This window comes from Hyperoodon ampullatus (genome assembly GCF_949752795.1).
Source record: "Hyperoodon ampullatus genome assembly, chromosome: 3".
NCBI classification, from domain to species: Eukaryota; Metazoa; Chordata; class Mammalia; order Artiodactyla; family Ziphiidae; genus Hyperoodon; species Hyperoodon ampullatus.
In genome coordinates, this window is record NC_136916.1 from 33,318,012 (window position 1) to 33,342,032 (window position 24,021).

The 24,021-nt window shown below is 51.6% G+C and overlaps 1 protein-coding gene across 3 annotated transcripts in view; it reads left to right on the plus strand.

Annotated features, from left to right (window-relative positions):
- ARNT2 (aryl hydrocarbon receptor nuclear translocator 2) overlaps positions 1-24,021 on the plus strand; it is a gene marked incomplete at both ends in the record, with an annotated part of 188,741 nt that overhangs the window by 45,068 nt on the left and 119,652 nt on the right. For 2 of the 3 annotated variants that reach the window (XM_079699491.1, XM_079699492.1), the window contains 3 exons: positions 1,924-2,038; positions 9,084-9,131; positions 22,353-22,566. In XM_079699491.1, coding sequence (XP_079555617.1) covers positions 1,924-2,038; positions 9,084-9,131; positions 22,353-22,566 — 377 coding nt within the window. The remainder of the gene's footprint in view (positions 1-1,923; positions 2,039-9,083; positions 9,132-22,352; positions 22,567-24,021) is intronic. The other variant, XM_079699493.1, reaches the window with a different exon arrangement.

Consider the following 24,021-nt stretch of genomic DNA (forward strand, 5'->3'; position numbering starts at 1 on the left):
CCATGCAACCCTTTTTCCTGGAGAATCTTAAGGGCCTGATGTTCTGTGGGACTTACTTTGGGAAGTGGTGACTTTTGTTTTCACCCATGTTTGCACTGGCAGTGATTCAGCCTTTTAATTTTGGGACTTAATGGACTTAACGTGCTTTAGCTTCCATTGCAGAAAAAAATACAGATTTCTTATCAGAAGCAGGCAGATAGAAGGTTATGAGGTCATTGCTGTTCATACTGCCTAGCTGTCACAAATCCAGTACAGGAATTGTTTAGAGAGGAGGGGATTGCTTTAAGAAAGGGATTTTTTTTTCTCCTTAAGTGCTTTCCAATGTGTACATTAGTTAAAAAAAAAAAAAAACCAAAAAAACTAATAGCCCTCAAATTTTTGTGAACATAGTGGAGTAGCTAAATTAAGATTTTGTTTATTAGTACTGTAAAATTCTTCTACAGAACTTTTTTTTTTTTTTTGGTGCTACTCGGGCCTCTCACCATTGTGGCCTCTCCCGTTGCGGAGCACAGGCTCCGGACGCGCAGGCTCAGCGGCCATGGCTCACGGGCCCAGCCGCTCCGTGGCATGTGGGATCTTCCCAGACCGGGGCACGAACCCGCGTGCCCTGCATTGGCAGACGGACTCTCAACCACTGCGCCACCAGGGAAGCCCTTTTCTTTTTTTAATTGGAGTATAGTTGCTTTACAATGTTGTGTTGGTTTCTGCTGTACAATGAAGTGAATCAGCTATACGTGTACATATATCCCCTCCCTCTTGGACCTCCCTCCCAACCCCTGCCATCCCACCCATCTAGGCCATCACAGAGCACCAAGCTGAGCTCCCTGTGCTGTACAGCAGGTTCCCACTAGCTACCTATTTTACACATGGTGGTGTATTCCTGTCAAACCTAATCTCCCAATTCATCCCACCCTCCCCTTCCCCGCACCGTGTCCACATGTCTGATCCCTATGTCTTGTGTCTCTATTCCTGCCCTGCAATTAGGTTCATTGGTACCATACCTAGAGTCTGTCATACAGAGTGAAGTAAGTCAGAAAGAGAAAAACAAAGACCTACTTATTCTTTTTTTTTTTTTTTTTTTTTTGTGGTACGCGGGCCTCTCACTGCTGTGGCCTCTCCCGTTGCGGAGCACAGGCTCCGGACGCGCAGGCCCAGCAGCCACGGCTCACGGGCCCAGCCGCTCCGCGGCATATGGGATCCTCCCAGACCGGGGCACGAACCCGTATCCCCTGCATCGGCAGGCGGACTCTCAACCACTGCGCCACCAGGGAGGCCCCCTACTTATTCTTTAAATTAACATTTCTTCCTAGAAAGTCCTGGCTGTGGAGAGCCGTTGTCACTGGCTTACCGTGCAGCCTGAAGGGTTGCTTTTAAGGCCCCTGGACCTCACTGTCCTCATCATGAATGGAGGGCCAGGCAGGGCTCTATATTCAGGGATTCTGAGTCCAAATTTAGAGAGGGGAACAGACTTTCCGCTTGAACACATGCCCAGGGTGAGGACCGAGCATCAGTGGTGGTGCTGCAGGGGATCGGCTCTTTTGTTTCTCTGGGTTGGCCCCATGTGGGCTACCAGTAGTTGGGACCAGCAGTGGGGTCCTTCCCCTTAAGCTTTGGCCACATGCCTGGATTCCTGAACGTCTTACCCGCCTCCAGGTGACAGGAGACAGGAGCTCTTTATGAAAGCTAAGTTAGCTGCGCGAACTCTTTTTTTACCACCTAAACTAAGTATGGGCATACTGCCCAGGGATATCCTTTTCCAGACAGGGGAAGGGCTCAGCTGCGTCATGTGACGAATGATGGGCCCAGGACCCAGGTCCCTGGATTCTCCTCCCAGGTGGTGCTTTTGGTCTGCCGGACAATCTTCTTGCTTATTCCTGGACTTTCCTGGCATTAACAAAACCTCTCATCTTTGCTGAATTGCAGAAATGGCTTCGGACATCCCTGGATCAGTGACATTGCCCGTTGCCCCCATGGCGGCCACTGGACAGGTGAGGATGGCCGGGGCCATGCCCGCCCGCGGAGGAAAGCGGCGTTCTGGGTAAGCAACCTCGGTGGTTCCAGGAATTGGGCTTAATACATGTTGAGCAACACTCTTGACCTGTTAGGAAAATATTGTCTCTCCCCCTCCTGGAGAATAAAAGCTCAGCAGTTTGCATCCTGTTTAGATTTTGCAAGATTCCTAACTATGCATGTGATTTGCCTCTAAGTGTTTTTGGGCCTCAGCACCCAGCTGGGGACTTCTGTTTGCTTGTCCTTGTGGTGAGAATGGCTCTGTGCTCCTGCTGGGCTTTGCTCAGGCCATCTCTCTGAGGGAGGGGGCTTACCCATCCCTCTGCCTGAGCCCACCAGCCGGAGGGCAGCCCTGTAGGTCGAGCTTCAGCCCCTGTGGGCAGCAAAGATCCCTCTGGTGCTTTCTGTTCTTTGCTCCGTCTACCCGTCTTTGCTAGGTGGTGTGCAGGAATTCCTTTCCAAAAAACTGGCTCTAGCCCAGCACCTAAAGGCTGGGCAGCTTACATTGTAACCTGCTCTGCCAGCAAAGTCGGTAACCGTGTTAAGTTCTGGTGGGACCAGAAAGACCATCATTCTTAAACTGATGGAACCCAAAACGACATCTACTCATGATGTATGGTGTCTGTAGCTGTGCAGAGATCTACGAAACTGATCAACCAACACAGATCCCTGCAGGAAAAACATAACCGACATTTTCAGACTCTGTATATCAACCAACCCCTTTCCTTCACTGAATCAATTTTATTTTCAATGAAATATTTGATAGACAAATATTTGATAGACAAATACTTTCATGAAGTAGAATCAATTTGTCCTATTAATGCAATTTCCAATAACCCAGGTCTCCCCAGGAAGACAAGGATCCAGGCTCATTTGTAAAATGGTCCATCATTTTAAACCTAAGAGTCGCTTTTAAACCAGTGTGATTCTTAAAGGGGGCTGGGGGACGGGGAGCAGGTATGTTGTGAGGATCTGGAATGGAAGGGAGTAGGCTGAAAAAGCCCCTTCAGCGTTATAATTTGAGATGCTGAAAAGACTGCTGTGTGTGTAGTAGTCATTAAAAGAAGGGCTAAGGTTTTGGTGGTTAGTGAGAGGGTAATGGAGTCTGGTTCCCCAGCTTTCTCCCCTCCATTCAGCTCGCTCCCCTCCAGGGTGCTGATGCAGTCAGCGTTCCTTCCAGCGGGACCAGCAGAGCTCTCCTGAGCGGTGTGCTGCCTGGGGCAGAACTCCTGAGATCAGCTTTGTAGTAGGAAGCAGCCTGCCCTAGGGCTTACTACAAACCCAGACTTCCTCTTTTAACCAGCTATTCTTGCTAACTAGGTGCTAAGCTCAGTGGAGTGTGGGTTGTTGAAAGAATGCACTTGATGTCAACATATAAACTTACTGAATTTTTTTTTAAGATGCCAGGCCTTTTAAAAATTATTTTAAATGTCTGTGCTTGCTAACTTCCATTCCCTGGGGACAGAGCCTCATTGCTGGCCCAATCCTTTTTAAGAAGAGGAAGCACAGGACTCTTTTTGGTTTTTTTGTGTTTTTTTCTGTATATTTAACATTAAAAATTTTTTTTAATTTAATTTTATTTATTTTTTTTACAGCCGGTTCTTATTAATTATCCATTTTATACATATTAGTGTATACATGTCAATCCCAATCTCCGAATTCATCCCACCACCCCCAGCCTCCGCCACTTTCCCCGCCTTGGTGTCCATACGTTTGTTCTCTACCTCTGTAGCACAGGACTCTGATGCAGGAAGGTGGGCTGGGCCAGGGCCATGGACAGGCAGAGATGCTGGGGCCCAGTATTTGCAGGACAAGGAGCCCTCTCCGTGGTCGCTGAGCCTCTGCCACTCCTCCGGCAGGGTGTGTGCCGGGCCTACGCTTTGCTCAGGGCTGGGCTGTGGCGAGCTGAGGCTACTACCCTCCTTGACCTCCGAGTTCCTGGCGTCCAGACCCTGACTTCTGCTTGCTGCCTGAGCTGATGACCGGGCAGTGGACTCGGTCTCCTTTCTGAAGAGGTCCTCCAGGCTGCCCTTTCCCTACCAGGTCACACATACACGGCATGACACTGGAGGTGGAGGGGGACCTGGGGTGGACTGAGACAGAGCCCAGATGTCACTTCCACTTAGAAGCAAGGAAGCACCACACCAAGCAAAGAAACCAGAGATTCAAGGGGACGAACAGCAACTGCTGGCACGCTACCCAACCAGCAGGATGAGGGCCCGCGCCTCCGAAAGGCAGATCAAGGAGCCGACCTCCTCCGGGGGGCTCGCGCTTTATTCTCCTCATTTTTGGAGCCCGTGCGCCTGCCTCCTTTTCTCCGTCAGAAGGAAAAGCAGGCAAATCGCGCTTCCTTCTGCTAAGCCCCTGTGACTGAGGGATGTATCCTCTGCGTCTCAGCAAGGAAACCTCCATTTTTACAGGGCAGTTTCCATAGTAACTCTCACATCTGGTATTTTTACGTGTTTTGCTGAAATTCTGTGATGGAGGCCACCGCGGTTGTAGAACAGCCACAGCAGCGATAACGCTCCGCTGACCACAGCCTGCGCGCTTAGTCCTGACGGAAGTCACATTCATCAAAACGCAGGTCATCCTGGCCTTCCCTGGTGGCGCAGTGGTTGAGAGTCCGCCTGCCGATGCAGGGGACACAGGTTCGTGCCCCAGTCTGGGAAGATCCCACATGCCACGGAGCGGCTGGGCCCGTGGGCCATGGCCGCTGAGCCTGCGCATCCGGAGCCTGTGCTCCACGACGGGAGAGGCCACGGCAGTGAGAGGCCCGCGTACCACAAAAAAAAAAAAAGAAGAAGAAAAGCAGGTCACCCCACTGCGGCGCCCACCCCTGCACCATGGCGCGTTTACGCACGCTCCCCCATCACTGCCACGGTGCTCTTCCTCCTTCTCTCCAAGACTGTGGGGGCACAGCTGGAGACACAGGGAGGGGGAGAAGGAGAGAGCAAAGGAGTGGGGGGTTGGGAGAGGTAAGGACCTGCCTCCCGCCCCCTATTCCCTGCCTAGGTCTTCCCACTCCGACCTGGTGATTCCGGTGGAGGGACATGTCCCAGATTCCCAGGATGACCACCCAGCCCTGGTGTTTCAGAGCCAAGTAGAAGTGACCCCTCGTGGGGTTTAGATGCCCCGGCCACATGCCTGGCCCAGTGCCATGGATCCTCTGATAAATGCTCTTTCCCTGTCCCCTGACGGCTCCCCTAGTAAGCATCTTAGCAAGCAGCGTGCTCTGCTAGCAGTTGGGACAAAGGTGAAGGTTCAGAAGTTTCAGATTGTTTGAAAAGTGATTCCACATGTGTGGCAGAAGTGACCAGAAGCAAGTCACCTGGATTGCATTTTTGTAGAGAACTCCCTGATCCCAGTGAGGGAGTGGGACGGCATGGGGGGGCATCCACAGGGCACACTTGGTGCTTTTCAAGTGACAGGGGAAGTGGCTGTCATTAGACAGGCTGTGCCCACCCCCAGAGTCAGCCCTTGTTGGGGAGGGAGGGTGAGGCTGGAGGGAACTGGGTGTACCAGCCCCTTCCCGCTGCCTTGGAGTCAAATGTTAGGCTTCTAAAATATCGTCATTGGAGGGAAACGATTTCCAAATTGTGTGCAGCCAGTAGGCCAGCGTCTCCCTGCAGTCTAACCCCACGGCTGCTGGAATGTGGTTGAGTAAAAGACATATTACATAAGCAGATGTTTTGCTTGGTTCGAATTTCTGCAGTAGTGTTGCTGTAGCCCCAGTCAGCTGGCCCAGGCCCTGAAGGAAGGGTGTTGGCTGGCACCCGTGTCACTTCTCTTTTTTTCAGCAGCAGCTTCATGCTGGCCTGGGGTCGCTCCTTTGCTGCACTCTAGAACCAGCCTTATTGGCACGGCGTCTCATCTTCTCTCATAAGAGCATAAGTGAATTATTTGCTGACTCATATTTGATGATACATTATTATTATTATGCAATCACTGTTAGGCAGATCCGTATCACTCACTCTTAACTAGCTGCAAGCTCAGAAATGCTTTTCACGGCTTTTTATCGAGGTTAGAATTCATGCTCAGCAACAGGAAAGTGAGGTAAAATGCATTCTCAGCCCACCTTTTGAGGACTCTTATATCATCCACTTATTGTACCGAATTCTTTAAAGTGAATACAATAGGACTTAAAAGTCATATTTTGATTTCTCTCCCTTATTATCCAGATAGATGCTTAAGTATAATAGAGACACATAAAAGACATACAGGATGATTTACTCAGAGTTTTTATAGCAGAAGAAGTAAACATAGTTATTGTAGTCATATTTAAAGTGGAGCATTTGAATTGGTGACAGAAGACCCAAAGGCAGCGTCTTGGCAAGTACTCCTCCGAAAGATCCTTCTGTCCTCAGAAGTTGAGTTTTTTTCTGTGTGGCTGATGAGCAGTGAGACCGCTTTGGGGTCAAGTGAGTTACCCTGAGGATCTGAACAGTCATTTGTGTCCTGATTTCTCTCCTGAGTTCACGCCCACATTATGCATTTCAAAATTCCTAGATGTGATTGCAGCACACGTGTGATCACACGCTGACACAGGTGGGAAGGCACAGTTTTGTGGTCCCTAAGTTTTCATAGCCAAATCCTGCTTCCTAAGTTTTCAGCAGACTTCAGAAAACTCTGGCTCCAGAGCCTGGCCGTCCCTCTCTTACACTCTCTGCTCGACTGGGCTGACCTGATCCAGACTGGGACCGTTTACCGTATGGCTTGCTTACCCATCCGTCTGCTGCATGAGGATCAGGTAAAGAGCCAAGCTGTCCTTAATGAAAACTCTGGTGACCAACCATCCTGGTTGGCCCAGGACTTTCCCAGTTTTAGCACTGAAGCCCAGTACCTCCACAGATCCCCACATTCTGGGAAAACCAGGACAGTTGGTCTCCCTAAATACCCCAAAGATCGTGCAGCCTGAGGAGGGAAGGCTGACTGATAAATTGTATCTTGCAGGAGCCAGATTATCACACTCATATCAACTTGACCTGAAAGGCATTTTTAAAATAACTGTACATCTCACACCCACTTGAGGTTTTGCTAAATGCTTGCATAAATCCATTAGAATTTTGAAAGTGCGAGTTCGTTTTCCTAACACTATAGTCTGTTTTTGCCAGCCCCGGGGTGTTAAGTAACCTTCATGTCTGCAGCAAAGTCGCTCTTACCCGTGATGAACACTGGGTGGCAGTGTGGTTCTGTAGCTCTGCAAAGGCCCAGAGGCTCTGGGAGCAGGATTTTTGGTGCTATCTCCCAGACGTAATTTTTCAGGAAAGGTGAGGTGGTGGCTTAGTAGCTAAGCAGTATATTGATGACTCTACTTCATTTAGAAAGTCGTGCATTCAGCCACCATTTTCCCACAACATAGGCAACTCTGCAACTGCTGTCTGGTGCCCGGCTGCCCAGTCTGCATTGTAGGGGGTGCATGTCTGTCTCTCCCAGTGGTGTTTTAACTCTACTTTCCCTTTCTTATCACTTTTCTTCCCCGCCTTCCTTCCTCTTTGTGCAGAAGTATTTTTGTTAACATTGCTGTCATCTCTCCCAGTTATGTAACTCCTTTTGTTCTTTTATTCCAAGCAGCCAGTGCAAGCCCTGGTGCCTGGAAATCAGGGATTCCAAATTGGCAGGGGATCCCATCAGTTCAACTCAGATTAGAACTCTGGCCACACTGCACATAGAACAGTACAAAAATAAACACGTGATACCATTTTAAAGAAGACAATGTTCCTTTGCCCTATGTCATCACAGTCCCTAAGTCCCCCAAGTAACCCCAAAGCCTAGAGAGTACGATTTATCTCATTAGGGACCTCTCCCATGTGCGTGTCCAGTGGTGGCTCTTCCTATGCAACTGGCCATTTCCTGGTGGCCTGGGTGCCCTGTGCCTTCCCCCCATCACCCATTACCCACTGGGGCCCCCACCCTGAGAGCTGAGGGGGGAATCACGTTCCCTGTGAAGCCAGCAGCCCTGGAATATGTAGCTGTGGTCCTAGAGCACGTCCGCCATTCTGGTGGCAAGCTGTTGGCCGCCAGGCAGGCTGGCCTCCCTTCTGCTTGGGGTCCGCGGAACCTGTGTCCCACTTAGTCCCTCAGTTCCACTGAGAACAAGATGGGGGATGCAGTGGCTCTGAGACGTTCTTCCCCCAAGGAATCCCACTTCCCCCAAGTGTCCAGGAGAGCGAACACACCTGTACTATTTCTGTTTTGTTCCCGAAGGCTCTGGGTGCACCTTGAATAAGCACCTGCTCTGCTCTAACATCTTCAGGAGTAAAATTAATTGACATTAGAGAGGACTGTTTTTTGTTGTTTGTTTTCTGAGAAGGAGAGTTTGGGATATCAAAGAAATATCTATCAAAACTTTTTGTTTTATGTGTATTTGGAGAGGCCCAGTAAAGTGGGAATCTTGAGTATTTATTGGGTGCGTTTCAATGTGCAGACAGGCACTTTGAGTCGCTTGGGCCCCAAACGACTGTTTCTCCCACACACCCATTTACTTGGACCTGGAGTTTATAGGATGATGGCCTTAAATGCCCTTTCCACGTCGACTCATCCAGACCAGCCAAGTCCTCACATGGCACAACCAGTAGTATATGTTTTCCTCATAATCCCTTCATTGCCCTTAAAACGTCCTGTTTTTGAAACCCTCTTGAGCTTTCTCAGTCTGTTAATGTACCACAAAATAAGTTAAAGAAGGAAGGCTCCCTGTGGAATAAATGATGTGGAGGGGAGCAGGTATCCCCAAAGGTGGTGGGAGATAAGGGGTGTTGACTTTTCCAGCACAGCCTGAGCAACCCACTGGCAGCGTGTGTAGGGTTCTAGAAGGGTTCAAGTTGATATTCCAGCACTTTTGCAGAAGTCCCCAATCATATAATTAACGGCACTGGTACTGTAGACCTTTCGTTCTGCCCTTTCTTGTCTTGAACCTGTACAATGACTGTGCGGAGATCCTGTTTTTTGCACTGCCAAGGGTTGGGATTGTTGGGGAGCAATCTGACCGAATAAACCCCCCTGTGTGCCACCAGCTCATGTGTCCAGTTAGATGTCCTGCGTATAATGAATGCTCACTCGTGATCTTGACTTTTCAGAATGGACTTTGATGATGAAGATGGAGAAGGTCCCAGCAAATTTTCAAGGTGAGTTTACTTTATGTTCCTTAGATTTAAAGAAGCCAAGACCATTTATCACCTCATTGGGACCAACAGGGGTTTAAATGTCTTCTGTCATTGAAAGAAAGCCATGCCTCATTCTGTGCCAGCATTTGGCCCAGGGACAGGTAACTATTAGCAAACCTGCCAACCCCAGCCTGGATGATCAAAAGTTAAGTAACAAGTTATTAACTCTGTTGGCTTTTTAAATTAAATACTGACTGCCAGTTTTAATGGATTCTTTTTTAAAAGACAGACCTAGGGCTTCCCTGGTGGAGCAGTGGTTGAGAGTCCGCCTGCCGATGCAGGGGACACGGGTTCGTGCCCCGGTCCGGGAGGATCCCACATGCCGCGGAGCAGCTGGGCCCATGAGCCATGGCCTCTGAGCCTGCGCGTCCAGAGCCTGTGCTCTGCAGTGGGAGAGGCCACAGCAGTGAGAGGCCCGTGTACCGCAAAAAAAAAATAATAATAAAATAAAATAAAAGACAGACCTAGAGTTCAAGTTTAGAAAAACAATCAAGATAAAGCCTCTTTTTCTACCATGGAAAATAAGGAGAAATATAAGAAACCTGGGTGGCCCTGTTCTGGATGCAGGATATAAAACTGGACCTTAAGTTCCTAAGAGCTGTATCACTCACTGGCCACATGACAGCATCTCTAACTAGGCTCTGTGGGGCTGTCCTGAGAACAGACCGCCTCACAGAAGGATACTGGCCCGTGGGAGCCGGTGGTGGTAGATGTACCACATACATGAAGGACAAGGTGGGCCCAGCCCCATGGCTCTTTTTTTGTTTGTTTAAGTTATGGGAGGAAGTTTGGCAACATGGAGAAAAGGGCAAAGATCATTCCATCAGTCTTAGCAAAATGCCCATCTGTACTCAGTTTACTTATGGAAGGGCCTGCCTTGACATTCCTCCCCCGCTGCCCCATCAAAGCACTCCTAATTCTTGGTTGTTGATGCATTTGAAAACGTACCCCAGGTTACGAGTACCTTTCTCCGGTATGCACAGTCCACAGTTTGGATTGACAACCTCGGTTATTTTTTGTTTATTTTTTTATTTTTTTAATGGTACGCGGGCCTCTCACCGCTGCGGCCTCTCCCGTTGCGGAGCACAGGCTCCGGACGCGCAGGCTCAGAGGCCATGGCTCACGGGCCCAGCCACTCCGCGGCATGTGGGATCCTCCCGGACCGGGGCACGAACCCGCGTCCCCTGCATCGGCAGGCGGACTCTCAACCACTGCGCCACCAGGGAAGCCCCCAACCTCAGTTATTTTATAAAAGTTTTTAGCAGAATGATGTCCGTATTGAGCCCCAGACCCATGGCCTCCCCCAGTTTGCTCATCCCCGTGGCAGTTACTTTGGGTTGGGTACCTTTTACCCGTGTTGTGGGTGTGGATTGAGCACCCCTTCCCCAAATCCGAGAGGAACATGCATCTCGTTCCTGTTCCTGGGCTTCCTGGCGTCTCCAAGTCCATGGAAAGTCTTGTCACTTGAGACGCTTTCCTCCCCAAGAACTTTGCCTTCCATCCTCCCGGCTCCACTTGGGTGAGAAGGACAGAGAAGGTGGAGCACACTTTGACCTCGAATGACCCCGGAGTTTCTAATCAAATCAAGACATGAGTTTCAACAACAAAAGCGTGTATTAGTTTTCCCTTGTTGCAGACAGAACCCCAGCTTGGATGTCCACCCATTTCTTAGGATAAGTTTTAATAGCAGGGAGTGCTTTGTTCCCGAAAAGAGAGCTAGCCTCGGAAATAAGGGCACACATCTCCCCAGCCTAGTTTGCGCTCGCCTTACACAGCCTCCCCTTACAAGGAAACGATGACCTATGATTTCTCTGGATCAGAATTCCCCTTGAGATAACATTCCATAGCGTGTTGACCTCAGGAAATGATGGTTCCTGGGTCTCAGAACAGAGGAAGGAAGAGAGACGAGGAGTGACGTTTGTTTGACATGGAAGATCAGTGTCAGTGATGAAATAACAGTGCAGGGACACAGAGAGCTCATTGTCTGAGGTCCCATCAGGAAGAAACAGAAACCCTAGACTCTGTGAAACTGTCTTGTAAGCCCGCCAGTGAGTCAGGTTGTACATAGTCAGGGTTCAAACCTAGGCTTCCGGGAACCATATCCTTTCCCCTGCACGTGGAAAATAAGAGGGAAAGATGGGACATGCTTCCAACATACACTGGTACCCGCGGAAGCCTGGACCCGCTTCAGTGTGTGACCGTAGGAGAGTTGATGGACCTGTCAGCCGGTGGGGGCATCTGAGCTGCTCCCAGCTGGGGAGGCAACTGAGGCTACCCTGCCCTCCGCTTTGCCAGCTGTTCTGGCAGCTGTCCGGGAGAGGATCGGAGAGACTGCTCCAGGCTGTCTCCTGCCAGTGGCGGGCATGGCGTGCCTCGGGGCCACTTCTGTTTCCTGCTCCTGTGCTTACAATCAGCTTAGGGAGTCCTTGGGCGAGGCCCTGCAAGAGAGGGTGGCTGAGATGCGGGCATCTCACCAGCAGAATTTGCTGTCTCAGAATCCGGCCAGGGTGCTAGGCTGTGATTTCTGCCCCCCTGCTGTGTGTGCAGCCAGCTTTCCCAGGTCTTCTTAAGAGCGGTCCCAACTCAAATGTCCGACCTATCATGAGACGTCGTGTCTCAATTTTTGATACGGGAAATGTGGTCACAGTCACGTAGGAGGTAAATCAATTGGGTTTGGTTCCTGCCTGATCACAGCAGGTCTCAGGAAGAACAAGGTAGTAGCCATGAAGCTGCCCACGGCCACCTAACCACACACATGCACACGCATGCACATGTGCGTGTGTGTACCCAGCCGCTGCACACAGGTACACACATATGCACGTGCACATGCGCACACGCACACACGCACGTGTTCCAGGGCCAGAAATGCCCTGAGGCCCGCTGCACCATCCCCAGGCCTCAGCCCTCCTTCCCACACATGGTTCATGCCGCTCTGGGGGCTGTGACACGCAGGACAGGGCTCTGCTGACCCTGGATGCTCCCCACCTCCCACACAAAGTCACGGGCAACCTGGTGGGCAGAAGCCAGTCTGCAGCGGCTGAGGATGGTACTGGGGGATGCAGAATTGAAGCCTGGGGGAGACAGCTCGTTGAGCAGCTTAGATGTGGATAAGAAAGGAAGAGGGCATTTGGGGCTTGGGGAGGGAGACCACTCTTAAGGGTGGTAAGACCATGAGCACATGTCCACGGGGAGGGGGAAGAGTGAGTATAACCGGGGATTTGGAAGGTTCTGGAGTGGGGTTGGGGAGAGATGGGTCAAGGGAGTGGGGAAGGGGAGGGATAGATCCAAGCCCAGCAGGAGGACCACCCCGCCTTGGCCGCAGAGGGGAGGAGCTGCAAGTGTAGCTGAGTGTGATGCTGCTGGGTGTCCGGAGAGTTGAGGGGTTCCTTCTGATGGTTCCTCCTCTCTGGTTAAGCAGAGGCCATGTGCTGTCAGGGGCAGAGGCTTAATGGTGCGCCTGAGAGAGAAGTTTGGGATGCCTGGGTAGAAGAGATGTACGAACTGTAGACTCCACGCCCTAGCACACTGTGTTAGCGTGCGGTTTTCCCCCAGCAGCGCCCAGCTGGTTGGATACCGGGGAATGCAGACGGCCTGTGCGCTCAGGCCCGGGGGGTCCAGCAGGGGCAGCAAGGCGGTTGATATTGATGAGAGGGCCGTTGAAGAGGTCAAGCTACAGGTCCAGCTGCAGAGGGAAGAAAGGCCAGGAGCAGAGAGAAGCGAGGGTTGATGACCTGGGAGAACGTGGAGGGGAGTAGACTTAAATACAGCTCGTGACACCCCACGTTCGTGGTCTGCGATTTCAGTCGGGGTCTAACGTTTTTACCTCCGTTTCCTCCGTTAGCCCCGTTGGAATTCGGCCCGGGGCATCCCAGACTTCCCTCTCAGGCGCACCTGTAAGCCTCTGTCCACTGCAGATGAATGAAGAATCTTCTGCTTTTGTGGGAATCTGAGGGAGCTGGAGAAGCAGGGGATGTGTTCACGAAGTGGGGAGTCGCAGCTCTGGGAGAGGTTGGCCGTGGCTCGGGGGTGGGGGGATGGCCGCTGGAGAAGAAGGGGGACGCGGAAGGTGGTGGAGCCGGGCGGGCTGGTACAGGTCCCCGCTGTCGCGTGGGTGGCTGGTGGGGACGGTGACAAGGAGCCTGCAGGGTGGTCGAGACAGGTATGTGGGAGTGTCAGGGGAGTGGGCGTTCGGAGCCGACCTTTCTTCCCAGGCTGGGCTCCACCTCATGCCTCTGGGAATTCCAGTTACCAAGTCATCCTCCTGTCATCGGATGGGGGTGAGCTCTCCATCTCCGGGAAAACTGATTATACACCAGAAAGTGTTTCTCCGAAGATGAGCCTCCCGGGCGGGGGTGCGTCGGGCTGGACCCGCCTTCGGGGAGGCCAGCGTGAGCCCCTCCCTGACCCCGTCCCCTCGCGGATAGCCCTGGTCTCCCTGGGAGGCGCTCGCAAATCCTGCCCAGCAGATCCTGCATCCCTACACTCGAGGAGAGGCCCAAACTCTTCCATCATGCTGAGCGGTTCAGGGTTCTTCCTACTTTAATGCCCACTTGGTGGATAATCTAGGGAGTCCCAGCATCTCCTCTTGTGCCTACAGCTGGGCTCAGTGGCGTCTTTTTTTTTTTTTTAATTCTGTTTTGTTGTTGTTGCTTTGTTTTTCTCATTTTGGCTGTGCTGAGTGGCATGCGAGATCTTAGTTCCCTGATCAGGGATCGAACCCGTGCCCCCTGCATTGGTAGTGCGGAGTCTTAACCACTGGATCGCCAGGGAAGTCCCTCAGTGGCGTCTTTAATACTGTTTCATACACAGGACAGCTGGCATCCCAGAGCTGTCATCAAGAGAGTCAACTTTACGCACCATGCTCTCTGTGTGACTTACATATATGTACATACATGTGTACGTGTATGTGTGTAATGTTCATTAAAACAGAAGAGTGGAAACATGAAAAATAGAGATCTTTTTAAATGTTGGGTTTATATCTTAGGAACAACCAAGTGTTCACTCCCAAACCTTTAATTTTTGTCGCTACGTTCTATCAACCTGATTTTGGCCATGTTCACACTCATTCTGCACCCTTTCTCAGAAGACCCAGGAGATCTCGCAGGGAGTTCTCACATCTGTTACTATGAATTCTACTATAGTGCATGGGACCATCTACAAACCTGGAATTAAAAGACCTTGTTGATGAGTTTTATTAGTCTCTCTTCCACCCTTCCTTTACCCTTCACCCTTCACCCTTTGAGGACCGGTTCTAATTGACCTTCCCGAGGTTCCATCCATCATCTGTGTGACTCTCAACTGTTCCCTGGGGACACAGTGGCACCCAATTGCAGCAGTCCAGAAGGAGTCCTTATATTTTGTAGGGTTTCGCCAGTGAACCTCTAACATTATCTAAAAGTAAAGCTACCCACGCTAGGAAAGTTTCCACAGAATTGACTTTTCCTTTTTCATCACACCCATTTTGATATTTTCCTCGTGGTTTTGTGCAGTATTTATGCTTGTGGGCATTTTTTTTCCGGGCTCTGTGGGTTGTGATGATGTTTTAGTTTAATCTTTCCCTCTGAATTTACGACCCTGTTTTATTTAGAGCTCTGATAGCAAAACCCTGTTGATAAGGGAAAACTATGCAATGTGGGCTTGTCCTGCAGAGATCTTTCCTGGCAGAAAAAGAAAAAGATTGTCATTTCCCAGAATTCTCAGTCTGTGCATCTTAGCTAAGAGAGCTGAGCATTTTGTTTCGAGGTGGGAAGATGCTCAACGTACTTCTGATGCAGAGAGGACAGCCGGGAAGGAGCAAGGATTGCCTTTTTTTTTTTTTTTCCTACTTTATTTTTATTTATTATTTTTGGCTGTGTTGGGTCTTCATTGCTGCGCCTGGGCTTTCTCTGGTTGCAGCGAGCGGGGGCTACTCTTTGTTGCAGTGCACAGGCCTCTGATTGCGGTGGCTTCTCTTGTTGCAGGGCACGGCCTCTAGAGCGCGGTGGCTTCTCTTTTTGCAGGGCACGGCCTCTAGAGCGCGGGGGCTTCAGTAGATGCGGCATGTGGGCTCTAGAGCACAGGCTCAGTAGTTGTGGCTTAGGGTCTTAGTTTCTCCGCGGCATGTGGGATCTTCCTGGACCAGGGCTCGAACCCGTGTCCCCCGCATTGGCAGGCGGATTCTTAACCACTGCACCACCAGGGAACCCTGGATTGCCCTTTTTTGTTGGACTTCATCTTATCAGTAACCTTGTGGGGGACACCCTGGATTGGCCATGTGGACTCCGTTTAGAGCAGGGAGAGATTCAGCTGAGCCTTCTGACACTGCCGAGTAAACACCCAAGGTGAGCACTGCCAACCTTCCCAAACGTTCTCCTTGCCTCAACAGCCTTAGTTCTTTTTTTTCTGGAGTGTGATTTTCTTTTCTTTTCTTTTTTTAGTTGGAGTATAGTTGCTTTACAATGTTGCATTCGTTTCTGCTGTACAGCAAAGTGAATCAGTCACATGTATACATATATCCACTCCTTTTTAGATTTCCTTCCCATTTAGATCATCACAGAGCACTGAGTAGAGTTCCCTGTGCTATACAACAGGTTCTCATTAGTTATCTATTTTATACATAGTAGTGTGTATATGTCAATCCCAATCTCCCAATATGTCCCACCCCCGCTTTCCCCCTTGGTGTCCATAGTTTGTTCTCTACTTCTATGTCTCTATTTCTGCTTTGCAAGTAAGTTCATCTGTACCTTTTTTCTAGATTCCACTTACAAGCAATATTATACGATATTTGTTTTTCTCTTTCTGACTTATTTCACTCAGTATGACAATCTCTAGTCCATCCATGTTGCTGCAGATGGCATTATGTCGTTCTTTTTTATGGCTGAGTAATATTCCATTGTATATAGGTAGCACATCTTCTTTATCCATTCCTCTGTTGATGGACATTTAGGTTGTTTCCATGTCCTAATAGTGCCGCAGTGAACATTGGGGTGCATGCATCCTTTCGAATTATGGTTTTCTCTGGGTATATGCCCAGGTGTGGGATGGCTGGGTTATGTGGTAGCTCTGTTTTTAGTTTTTTAAGGAACCTCCATATTGTTCTCCACAGTGGCTTCGACAGCCTTAGTTCTTATGAACCAGTAAAGTCTGGCAGAGAAGTTGGGTAGAACCTGGCATGGTGTAGCCCACGAGCAACCCAATTACTAAGGGGTTTAGCTTGAGACCTTCTCGTCGTTTCAGTGGGTTGGGGTTAGGATTGGAGTTAGAACGCTTTGGAATGAGCTCTGTTTCGGGTGGAGCCAGCCCTCTGCCCTCGGGCCCATCTGGATCAGTCACCCCCTCGTAGGTGTTCGGCTCTCCTGCCACTGACTGCAGTTTTGATCCCCTTCTTTTCTTGCTCAGCAACCCCAGCTCCTCCTGCTTTTCTCCTGCAGAGACGAACCTAGATGTGCAGTGACAGTACCTGGATAAACCCAGACTTTGTAGGGAAGGGGAGGAAATCGTTTCTGGAGTCATAAGTAGTCCTGAGCTGTGTCTCTCTAGAAGCCGCCAGGCCTTTTCTTCCCCATAGAGCCTTAGGTATCTTTGCCTGTCAGTCTCCCCGGCTGTTCCAGCTCTGACGCTGGGACCAGTCAGCGCTCTACTGAGGAGCCTAGTTCAAGTCCTGGGACGTCAGTACCTCTCTGAGCTCAGGGTCCTCTTCCACAGAGGGCGGTCCTGAGGACCAGTGCAGTGACCAGTGGGAGAGGCCTTGGGAGGCTGTGGGGGAAGTGGTCCCACCGGAATGGGGGTGATCAGAGACTGGGCCTGGGCCTCCGCTTTGCAGGACCTGGGCTTTCTCAGACTCCATCTCCCTGTGTTTTGTGTGAGCCTTATCTTCAGCCTAAACACCGGGGTACCTTGCAGCTGCTTTGCAGAAAACCATGCCGTGGATGGCTCCTGGGGGCGGGGTTCCTGCCTCCATCCCAAGGAGGAAACATCTTTTGCTCCTTCTGCAGAAGCCTTGGAACCCAGGGAAACTGCCTCGCTGGATATGCCTCTGTGGGTTCCCTCCGCAGGGCCTGTGACCAGTGTCACTGTGGGCTGCCCAAAATGCCCTCCTCGGGCCTTCACGGCTCTCACGGTGCCCTGCCCTGCCACCCAGGAAGGGCTGGCCAGGACAGGAAGGGTGTTCCCTGAAAGCTTGCAAGATACGGTCTCCCTCCCGGTGTCAGGGAGGAGGAACCAGGGCCAGTCTGAGCCTGAGGCTGCTGCCAGCCGGCAAGGACTCATGTGGAACCCCCCCCCCCAAATCCTCCCCCCTTGGTCAGGATGGTTCCCCATCCCAGTCCTGAAGAACAGAGGGTCTGCACCTCTGCAAAGGGTCTCCTCCCACAGTCTGACTCCCCCCCTGGCTGGAGGGGATGGATGCTTCTTTTGCATGAGAAGTGCTGAAGAACTTTACCGAATCAGACCTTTACTGCTGCTTGGCCATGTGTATCCAAGTGGACAGAAGATGCGTTTTGCTTGTTTCATGCTGGTCTGTTGTTGAGACCATGGTGGCCTGGAGAGCAGCATGTGTGTCAGGAGGTGGCGGTGGAAGCTGAGGTGTCATAGAGGAACGTGGCCCTGGTCCCACCTGGAGCAGGGCTGCTCTACCAACAGTCCTGTCACCTGTGGAGCTACTAAGCTGGCAATGGCGGGGGGTGGGTGTCAGCACTGACTTCTCAGGTTTGGGACCTGGCCGTGTGGGTGACCAGGCCGAGAGGGAGCTGGTCGTGTCCCTGATGGTGTCAGGCTGTGTGCCACCCCTCAGGGCTCACAGCTGGTGACAAGAGCAAAGAGAGGCAGCTGGAGGACTTAGGTTTACCACATACTCCTCTCAGCCAGGCCTGCCTAAGGGGCATGCAGGGTCTTGGGGCCCTCGGGTTCCTGGAGATTTCTCGGGGCTTTTGTTGTAAGTCCTGTTTGTTCGTAAGTCCAGCAGACTTAGCCTAGGTCCCCAACTAACACAATCGGCTCTGTAGTACTGCACTGGAATAGGTTTATAATACTTTTCACACAAATAATACATAAAAGACAAACACAAAAAATAAAGAAAACATTTTGACTCTTACAGTACAGTACCTTGAGAAGTGCCGTAGTACAGTACAGGAGCTGGCATCCAGGGGCTGGCATCGAGTGAACAGGCAAGAAGAGTTACTGACTGGAGGAGGGAGAGGAGGTGGGAGATGGTAGAGCTGAAGGATCGTCAGCGATAGGAGACAGAGGGCGAGATGCAATGTCACTCACACCTGACGCTTATGGCACAGGTTCTGATTCCTTGCTGGAATCAGATGCACGTTCGCATCTTTGAAAGTTCGAAACTTGAAGGTTTGTATGTAGGGGGCTCGCTGTGCACAGGGACTGTGTCCTTGCCTGCCCACTCTCTGTTGCCTCTGCTGGTCTGTCAGCGTCTGCCGTGCCTGCCTGCCCGCCCCCAGCACTCAGACCCTGAGGTGCCCCAGGTGTCTCGGGTCTGTGGTGACCGGAAGACCTGGCCCCGGTGTGGAACTGTCCTGTCCATCTGCCTGTACAGGTCTGTCGTTCCCTTCCCACCAGAGATGGGAGACTCAGCTGCCGTCTGCAGAGTTGAAGGAAGATCTTTATTGAGATTTCCAAAGCACCCCTAGTTTGTATTTAATCAGGATGGACGTGTATCTCACTGCTTCGATTAGTCTTAGGAGGTCACCCTTGGGAGCCAAGCTGGAAGAGAAACCCAACGCAGCGTGCAGCTGCACTTCCTCTTTCTTGCCCTTAGTTTCTGCAACCGTGTTCCTGGGCCAGGCTGGGGGCCCTCTTGTGCCAGCAGAGGTGATACAGCCGACGGCTGTGCCTGCGTCCTCAGCTGTCACTGCTGCAGAGCCCTTGCCCCTGTGCCCACGTACAGAGGGGCTCATTGCTTTATTGATGCTGCATGTGGGGCACACAAAACTCAGATGCCAAGGTCACAGGCTGCCCCTGCAGCTCCTCCAAGCAGACCCCGCATCGGCCACACCCTGTGGAGGAGGTGGCTTTGGTCCTGGGACACTTCCTTCTGTTTTCCCAAGAGATGTTTTTCCTGTTTCTTGCCTCCGTGATCTTTCAAAATGGAACTATATATACATACATGTATATGAATAGACATATACATATTTTAATAGATTCAGTAGCTACACTCATTTATCTTGTTGCTAGGTAACTGGCAGCTCTTTGTCATTTTGACCTTCTGTTGGTAACTCAGTCTTATTTTGTGAAATGATTGGAGCATTTTCTGCACTGGTCAGTGAATACAGTTGGTTTTAAACAGTTGCCCTCGTGTCTCCGTCAAGCACCTGATCTCATGAGTTGGGTTTATCCACTGCAGTGATGAAATTGCTTTAGATCCACGTTTAAGAACTTCACAAAGACTCTTCCCCCCCAGACGTTTACAAAGCGAGATGGTCTGTGGCTCTTTTGGAAATAGGATCAGAAGCAGGCGTGCCCTGGTCCAGTCTTGGCATGGTTGCTGTGGTAACTAGCCAGGGGCTTGGACTTGGCCCTGTGGGCTTGGGGCATCACTGAAGGGCTGGAAAGGGAAGAGCTGGGTTTGCGTCTTTAGAAATATCCGCCCAGTCACGGCACGCAGACTGAACTGAGGGCGATGAGATGAGAGAGGTGACCAGACTGCGGAGGCTGGTGGCACCGAGGTGAGGGGTGCCAGCTGGTGGGCGTGGGCCAGGAGAAGGTAGAAGAGAACCGGGAGGTATTTAGAAAAGATCTGACGCAGACTGAGTGTGAGGGGAAGAAGCACTTCGCCGTGGGCTGCCCTGAAGGGGAGGAAGAGGGAACAGCGCATTCCTGTGCTGTGAGGCGAGTGAAGGAGCTGAGCGCCTGCTGGAACACAGGGCGGAAGAGTGGGTGGGCCCTGACTTGGGGCGCAGGGGGGGTCCTAGAAATCAAGCTGAGGGGGTGGAACTTAGACGGCAAGCCGTAGGAGCAAGTTAGGGTTCGGGAGTGTCTCTGAGCAGGAGATACGGGGAAGCATGTCCAGGGCCCCCTGGCAGGGATGTGCATCCTGCATCGTGATGTACCGTTCCTGCATGGCCAGAGTTTCTGTCCGACACACCCTTCGGCAGTCCCAGGCAGCGTTCTCTGCACACCATCTCCGCTCCTGTCTGCCTCGATGAGGTGCGGGCTGGCAGGGTGGAGAGCACGCCCCTGAGCAAGCTCACCCAGGCCCTCCCGATGCACAGTGCACAGTGGGCCAGCGGCTCCACGCCACCTGTGACAGGTGTGTGTGGAGGGCACAAGTGGGTGATGGTGATGAAGACTGGGGCACACAGGAGTCCCCTGACCAAATGTCCCCTTCTCCCCACTCCCCCGTCTCTGTGATGGGCCCCCTCTGCTTGGCTGTCTTTCCTCTCTCCACAGCATACGAGCCCCTGCCCAGGAACCTGAGAGCCGAGAGCCATTTCTCCTGAACAGCGGGCATCCTCCCTTGCCCCGTGCAGCAGGGGCACTTGGGCTGCCTCTGGCTGTTCCCTATGCTCCCTGGTCTACTCCCAAGGGTCCTCACTATGGGCAGGAGGGAAGACCTCGCCCCAGGAGTCCCCTTGCTGGCCTCAGCTGCCCTCTCCTCCTGCCTCCCCGCAGGACTCACCCACCTCCGAACCTTTCCCCAGAAGCCAGCTGAGGGGCATGGCAGACCCAGGCCCTGTTACCAGCCCAGCTTCTCACGCTCCTGGTTGCTCGGCCCTCTCCTCCAAGCCCCAGGACCTCCCCTGCACCCAGGCCTGTCTGCTCCTGCCCACGGAGGCTTCATCCCAATTCCAGCCCTTTCTTTGATCCTGCTGATCCTCCCCCCAGAATATACCCCCTTTACCTGCTGCCCGATCAGGGCCGGCTCCCTCCCAGCTCCTCCCCCACCCCTTCCAGGAGCACCTCCCCCTCTCCTCTCTTATTCTCTCCTGGGGTCTTTACTTCCCATGTGCCTCTGGGAGCATTTAGTCACATTCTGCCTTCGTTTCTACTATGCAAGGTGATGTTTTACCATCCTAACTGGTACTTAGCTGCTTTAGGATAGGAGCGAGACATTTCCTGGTTCCTTCGTCCCCTCCCCCTTGTGCGCCTGGCTCAGTGCTTTTTGTATAGAAGGTGCTCACCGGGCCGCCCAGCTTAGCTTGTCCCCCTTGGTTTGCGTGTTCACGTGACACCTGCCTGTAATCAGGCCTGCCTGGTGTCTGCTCCCAGCCTGGGAAGGTGGGGTGTGAAGCCCCATGGATACATGCAGTGTGTGAGGAAGCCTTGCTTGGGGTGGTTCTTTTCTTGCTCTTAGTGTCACCCTCATACTTTGAGCACCTGTGAAACCCTAAATCCTACAACGGACGTGTGATGTACTTTTAGACAGTTCTTTTATCCGAAGTGACAGCTTTGTCTCAGTGTCATTGAACTGGGTTGGCTGTTACTCCCTTTCAAGCCTAGAGGTGATAATCTCGAGACAGAAACATTCTATCATCCCTTTTGCTAGTTTAGCATCTTAACACGTCCTTGAGGGTTGCTTTCAGAATTCCTGGCAGTGCTGGGTTTTTTAATTGGCTCTCTGTTGTTTAGTGAGCGTGGTGCACCTGTTCCGTTACTAAGCTGCAGAAAATGTGCTGTGCATAGTGCGAAGGCTCGTGCACAACTTGATGTGACGTAGGTCTGTGGCGTGGCTGTCTGTTCAGTGACACCAAGAATGGCAAGGCTAGACATGTTTCTCACTGGGGGTCAAAGTAAACCACGTATTTGAGCAGATGGTAACTACATTCAGTGTGTGTGCATGTGTGTGTGTGTGCGCACACACACGTAGCATGTACAGATCCCTGGGTGCACATGGAAAGCATGTTGAGTTCACTTTGGATGCCTGAAGGATAATGTCTTCGTTATTTATGCTTATTAAAAAGTACTTAGGTACATGGGAGCAGTGGAAAGCTTTGAGTACATATTTAGAGGTGAGTCTGAGGCATCCGTAGAAGCCTGTCCCCACCCCACTCCCCGAGAAAGAAACTTGCTAATGTGTCAGGGAGCTGCTCTGCCCAAGATGTGTTCAAAGCCACTGAATTAGCCATTACGAGCTAGTCTTTTGGTTACTTGGCATTAACGATGTACGTGCCGTTTTACACCGTCAGACAGTAACCCCCTGTCTGATCCTTCTCTTTCCCCCTCTCCTGATCTCGTGCTTTCGGGAAGAGAGAACCACAGTGAGATTGAAAGGAGGCGGCGGAACAAGATGACCCAGTACATCACCGAGCTCTCTGACATGGTCCCCACGTGCAGCGCGCTGGCCCGGAAGCCGGACAAGCTCACCATCCTGCGCATGGCCGTCTCGCACATGAAGTCCATGCGGGGCACCGGGAACAAGTCCACAGACGGCGCCTACAAGCCTTCGTTCCTGACGGAGCAGGTACCCCGTTCGCCCCTCGCCTGCGTGCTTTTCTCCCCGGGTAATGGCATCATTGGAAGGGGAGAGAATGATTGACAGCATCGCCAAGATGAGATAAGCTACGTGGGGAAACAGGGCTAAAGGCTGAGGTAGGGACGAAACCAGGGGATTTTATTTCCATTCTTCACTAGGAAATGCTCTTCCAGGGGTGTTTGTCTGATTTTGCGTCTTCTGCTTTTTAAATTTCCCATGTACCTTAATGAGGCATCACTCAAAAAAAGACATTGTGCTTAACATGCTAATACAGGAAAAAGCCAAGCAAAACCACAGTTTTTCTGTGGTAGAATAGCGGTGGTGATCATGATGGTGATCAAAGTTTTGGTAGCTGTCACAACAATCATAGTGGCAAGGATCCAAACAGCCAGCACTTGGGCCTCTGCCCTGAGCCAGGTCAAAGTCAGATCTGTCTGTGCAGGATTTCATTCAATCCTTATTCTAGCCCGAGGAGGAAGCCTCTGTAATTCATCCCTGCTTTAGAGATGAGCAAGTGGAGGCTTAGAAAGCATCAGTCCCCTGCTCCGTGGCGGGGCCAGGAGTTGACACAGGTTGGTCAGACCCCAAAGCCATATGTTTAACGGCTGTACTAGTAGCTGCATAGTTGGGAAGAGCAAACCCAGGAAATGGTTAGTGGGAAGTATTTTGTAACTTGACCGTTCCCTGCGCTGGAAGGCCTGTGTTCTGGGTCATGGTTCTTCTCCATGCTGGCCAGTAGTAGCGCAGATCATCAGATGCTCTCAGCTTCTGTTTGCTCATCTGTGGATGAACATGAGCTTTCTTCCTTCCTGACTCTGAGGGGTACTGCAGGATAAAGGAGATGATGGACTTGAGAGCACTTTGTGTATGGTGCAGGCAGGGGAGAGGAAAGTGATGTGCTGTCGGGGATGCAGGTAGGAAGTGTTAGGTCTCATCGGGGGCTTCTCGGGAGAGAGCTGGCCCTGGCAGGCTGTGAAGGAGCCCCAGAAGATACACAGAAACAGGGGAGAGGAAGGGATTCGACACGAGCAGACCAGTGAGCACAGAGCCTTGGAGGAACAGGGGAGGAAGGCGTGTCCAGAGACAGAATCGTTTATTCTGCCAGTAGGAAGAATCTGTTCATGTCACTGGACTTAGGTTTAGGAAAAGAGCAAGGGGAGAGGAGCTAACGTGTATTCCTGTGTGGCAGGCATTTTAGCAAGGGCTCGGGTCACCCCAGGGCCCACGTGTTCCTCACCTCGAGGTGTGAGGAGGTGTGGCAGCAGAGTGACCCTCGCTGGGAGGCCACGGGGCCCGGTGGTCCTGGGCACAGGGCCCAGCCTCTTTCCACCTCTGTAAAAGGACCGCAGTGATGGCCCCCACCTGGCAGGGTTGTAGAGACAGGTCAGGGAGGCAGCAGAGGAGAATGTTTAACACGGGGCTGCAGTGGAATGAAGGATGGAG